The sequence below is a fragment of the Lolium rigidum genome, chromosome 3 (assembly GCF_022539505.1).
Source record: "Lolium rigidum isolate FL_2022 chromosome 3, APGP_CSIRO_Lrig_0.1, whole genome shotgun sequence".
Taxonomy (NCBI): Eukaryota; Viridiplantae; Streptophyta; class Magnoliopsida; order Poales; family Poaceae; genus Lolium; species Lolium rigidum.
In genome coordinates, this window is record NC_061510.1 from 39,541,615 (window position 1) to 39,546,875 (window position 5,261).

General features: G+C 46.0%; 1 protein-coding gene across 1 annotated transcript; it reads left to right on the forward strand.

The window, feature by feature from the left end:
• Positions 1–1,299: 1,299 nt before the first annotated feature.
• Positions 1,300–4,985, forward strand: LOC124694708. Its single transcript, XM_047227663.1, has 10 exons — positions 1,300–1,448; positions 2,107–2,341; positions 2,420–2,527; positions 2,614–2,783; positions 2,945–3,078; positions 3,190–3,364; positions 3,500–4,052; positions 4,160–4,272; positions 4,403–4,646; positions 4,758–4,985. The coding sequence occupies exons 1-10, from the start codon at positions 1,300–1,302 to the stop codon at positions 4,983–4,985; spliced, it is 2,109 nt and encodes a 702-aa protein (XP_047083619.1).
• The last annotated feature ends 276 nt before the right edge of the window (positions 4,986–5,261 follow it).

Consider the following 5,261-nt stretch of genomic DNA (forward strand, 5'->3'; position numbering starts at 1 on the left):
CCAACAACTAATGCCAACAGAGTTGGCATTGGATATCGATCCATCCCCAAAACATGAAGCCCAACGGTGCAACACCAGAAAACCCTACGAAGCACCCTCTAACCAGACGACCCGACAGTAGACAAGATTGTGCTTGTTTCTGCAGGCTAGCTCGTGTTATGCACGGTTTCTTCTTGCACCTCGAGATAGATGCATGGGAGGGTTTCCTTTGGAAGCCAAGTGAACTAGAGTACTTCGTTTTTCAACGGAGGCAAATACATCGTATACACTACTCCCTCCATACCAGGGCTTAAGGCGTTAAAAAAATTCTGGTTTTTATTCAAGGCATAAGGCGCAGGTGCAATAGAAACGCTAGCTTTCCAAATTTGCCCCTCCCTCGCGCTAGAATTAAGGAGACAATGTGGGTCTTGATTGGGTGCGCTTAGGTGGAATCCTAGGCTGATTGGTGGTGCGTGGCTGGCCTTAAAACTAGGAGCTGCATGCAACAAATTCTAGGCTAATTAATAAGGGCATGACCGGAAAATATTAAACCGCATTACTACTCCTTAATCCACGCGCTGGAATTTTTACGCCCTATGCCATGAAAAGGAGGGAGTATACACTACACTGTCCACGTTCATGATACGAAGTAATTAAATGTACAGTATCAATACATTGTTGCCACAAATGGAGGGACAAACTTTGTTGCCACATGATCCATCTTAGCGCAATATATTGTGTTTCGCCTCTGGGCTCATATTTATAGAGTTGGCCATGCAAAATATCACAGAAATATAAAAAAAAGTGGCATTTCTTTTCTTTTAAACTAGAAATCTTTGAAACCTGTCCTTGTATACTTTTCGCTGAATTAATTTATTTTTTAACTACTAAACCTACAAATTTCGAGATGGGCCCCATCTAAAAATCTCTACAAGTATAGGCTCAAATAGGAGCCCCTATCCCTTTGAAGGCCTTGGCATCCGCCCACGGGCTACGGGTGACCAATCTCGCAAGCCCCCCAAGAGCGGAGGCCCGTCTAGTGGCCGCAGATTAATGTCAGTCAGATTCTGGAATCTAGCCGGTGGGAGTGACGATATGATCAGGCATGGGAGCCGAGCCTACGCGAAGGGAAAAACGGGAGGGAGGAGACGTCGGCGGCGGGAGCGGGCGACGCGTGGAAGCGGAGCGCGCCGCGGTGGCGAGCTGCATGTGCGCATGCACGCCACCCTATAGCCACACGCGCGCGCGGACCGGCTCGCTCTCCCACACCACACCGAGCTACATTTGCGCACGCAGACGAACTAATCCAGTGATTTAGCCATGGATACGGATGTGATTAGCGACCGGGCAATGATGGCGGCGCCGGAGGCGGGGGGCGGCGGCGGCGGTCGAGGGAAGGCGGCGGGAGGGGGCAGCGACCGCAAGCACCTCTCCTCCATCGCCAACCACGTGCTGCAGCAGTGCTCCCGGTGCGTGCGCCGCCCCGTCCCTCCTCGTAGATTATCTCCATTCTTCCTTAATTAATCGCATCAGCTCGCAATCGCTCTCTTCTCGATCCGTTCTTTTGATTTCTCCGTCGATTTGTGGAAGAAACTCTGCGTTCGTGCGAGAGGCCCTAGGATAGATGGGTGCACCATTCTCGGCCGATGAAACGTGGCGCTCGATATACCTTTTCGGTCACTTAGAAAGAAACTCGAAATTGGCCATATTGTGCTGGACTCCGTATATATTAGCACTATATTATGGTGATTTTGTTATGTTTTTGCAATTTAGTTTGGGGAATTTATTCACCTTTTTTTTTCTTAAAAGTAGTATTGAAGAAAAGTGTTTAGGTTGTTCAGTGGGAATTATCTGGGAGCACAGACGATGACAAATTCAGTTCCCTGTGTAGCCAATAGCGAGTCCATATATAGTATCACTACATGCTTCGTCCATCATGTTGATATAATTCGGACCTGGTGGTAAGGAAATACTAGTCTGTAGCTGTGTCTTATGACTTGTCAGGGCGTTCAACTTAAACAGAGATTAAAGATTTGCTACAATTTTTGTAGAATTTTTTTCTTTATTTACCTACACAATGGTTGTAACTGATCTAGGTTGAGTAACCAACATGTCCATGTCATACAGGACCTTGAACAAAAGCGTGGATGATCTAGTCGTGGACTTCGAACTGGGACTGAAGACTGCTGCACTGGATAACTATTCAAGAAGACTAGTTGAGTATTGCAGCCTTCGGGCACTGCAGTCGCTAACATCCCCTGACCTCGGAGACACAATCCACGAGGGATCGTTTAGTAGGTTCACGTTTGATATGATGCTAGCTTGGGAGACACCCACTCCTTCAGATCAACAAACTACCATGGTTGGTGAATATAGACATGTACATGACCTGATGGTAATGTTCCGATTCTGAACCGACTCCATGCGCTAAATATTGCAGGAGAGCATATCGAAAGAAAGAGAAGACAGGAAGGAACCCCTTGTAGCAAATGAAGCTGTGATGGGTGATGACACATCACTGTTCTATTCGGATATGATGCCCCTTCTTGTAAGTGTGTCAAATACATGACTATGACTGAACATCGATCCGTATAACATGGTCTAGTTTTATTCATTGAATTAACAACCCCGTAGGTGAACGAAGAACCGACTGTTGGAGAAGATGCATACGTGTGGTTTGGATCTGTATTCCCTTTGGCTTGTGACGTTGTCAACGCCCGATTCACTTTTGAAGCCCTCACCGCTACGACAGCTAACAGGCTCCACTATCCTGCTTATGACAAATTCCTCAAGGAAATGGATAAGTACGTCAGAGCTCAGTCACAAAATACTCATGAGAAACACTGTTTCAGACACTACTTGTGCACTTTTTTTTTTACAATAAACTTTAGTCGGATCCTGCAAAAGTAAGTTCACAGTTGGATGTCACTGTACTCAAAACGGATTATTATTGTGATTCCCGTAGGTCGTTCAAGTCCTTGCAGAACTTGCCAACTCCAACAGAAGTTGAATTTGCTGAAGATGAATTCATTTTGGACATGGAAGGGACAGCCGGAACACAAAGGGTGGTTCGGCACATTGGAACAACCAGTTGGCCTGGTAATCAATCTGATCGGCTTGTTCATCGTCCAGTCTGTTTTCTTTGTGATCTTGTCTTTGTACATATGAAATATGAACAGTTATGTTTTTAATTTCTTATGGACTATATAGGTAGGCTGACTCTGACCAACAAGGCATTGTACTTTGAGGCTTCCGGCAAATTATCTTATGGACCTGCTTTCAAGGTTGACCTTTCAGACACTGGAATGGATCAACAAGTTACAACAGCCTCGACAGGTCCTTTTGGTGCACCATTGTTTGACAAAGCCATCGAATTCACATCACTGTAAGTTCGATCTTAGCTTATCTTTTTTGGTGCCAACTTAGAGATCTTAAAGTGTACATTTTTACTATTATCACGCAAACAAGCAATATCCAATATTTGTTGGGTTGGGTAGTAACCGTTAATTCATCTGTGCAGACCAGAACCTCTGCTGCTGGAGTTTCCGGAGATGACCAGCTCAATACGGCGAGATTTGTGGCTTACCATGATAAGAGAAGTGATCTTTCTTCACCGTTTTATATCCACGTACAATATAGAATCCCCCATTCACAAATGGGAGGTACACTCAAGAGTCATATTGGGAGTAATAAGGCTCCAAGCTGCAAGGGAGATGCTAAGGATGTCACCACCACCACCTTCTAGCTTCCTAATATTCTCACTATATGACAACCTTCCAAAAGGTGACTTTGTGCTCGAGCAACTCGCGAATAATCTGAAAGAGACATCGACCATAACTCCATTCAGTGCATCGTATGTGTTCAAGAGTTTGAATAAGTCGGATCCAATCGCCTTATTTGCGGAGATGGCTAAAGAGCACGACAGGGACTCAAGTAGCCATGAACAACCTTTGACCTCTCTTGGGAACACTATTGATCAAGTAAGAGATGAGGCCAGGGAAGTTACGGTTGCTAATGCTCCCATTGAAGGGATGAAGGAAGAAGGTCTCACTGATAGCCTTCTTGTATTAGTGGTATGGTAAAAAGGCATTTGATCACGTATTCTATATATATTTAAATGTCGGCGCTGTTGTTCCCTGACTTCTTCATACTACTGAACACATGTGTTCTGTGTACCCAGGGATTGGTAAGCCCAATCAGCAAGCTGGGTCCAGTGATCCAACAGGTGACCTCGTGGGATAATCCGCCCCTCACGGGCAGTGTCCTTGCTGTAACTTTGCTGATCATATACAAGTAAGATTGCACACATAATTATATCAAATATTATAGCTTAATTGCAATATTTCTATCTGGTCAACAATTTGAGTGCATTTGAGCTGAGAACAGTGAACTTAGTGTGTAAGTTCCTTTCTTTTTAATGCAGCGAGTGGGTTGGTTATGCGTTGGCGGCAGCCCTGATACTAGCAGTAAGTGCGATGTTCTGGGCCAGGCAGCGAAAAATTGGTGAGATATGCTCAGAGGTGATCATCGACACTTCATCAGACAAGACAACAATGGAAAGCATAGTGGAAGCGCAGCACAACATGAAGAAGGTGCACGAGTACGTCAAGACTGCGAACATCGTGATCCTCAGGCTATGGTCCATCGTCCTGGCCAGGTCACCCAAGGTATCATCAGCTCATCTCACTGATCATTCTGTGCAGTGTCTCTTCTCTCTTGTCTGCTGGGTTACTGTCTTACACACTTGTTTCTGGACACTTATGCGCTCTGTTTCGCAGCACACAGAGACGGTGATATGGATGCTGACCGGGCTCGCCGTGGCGCTGGCCGTGGTGCCATTCAAGTACGTCCTGATGGGGCTGACGGTGGCCATCTTCGTGGGGAACACAAGGGCTGCGAAGGCTGTGTCGAACCCGCGGGGCAGCAGGCGCTGGAGGGAGTGGTGGGAGTCCATCCCTGCCGTCCCAGTTCATACGGTTGACAAGGGCGATCTACGAACAGCTTGAAGAAAAAAGAAAGGCGTACACCCTCGCCAGTCGTAGCTTCGTTAACGTTTTAGTAATAGTACTGCACCTGTAAACGGGGTTCGAACCTGGAGCAGACAGAGGGTGATCGCCATTAACACGTCATCAGATGCTCTTGTATATGAATAAATAAAATGTTTGGCCAAAGTTTCGACGAGAACTGTACAATTCTGCAAAGTTGGCATTGCACTGCCTTTTGCAGATACCGTGGAGCTTGTTGATATATGTATTCAACTGAGTAGCTCGCACAACAGATGT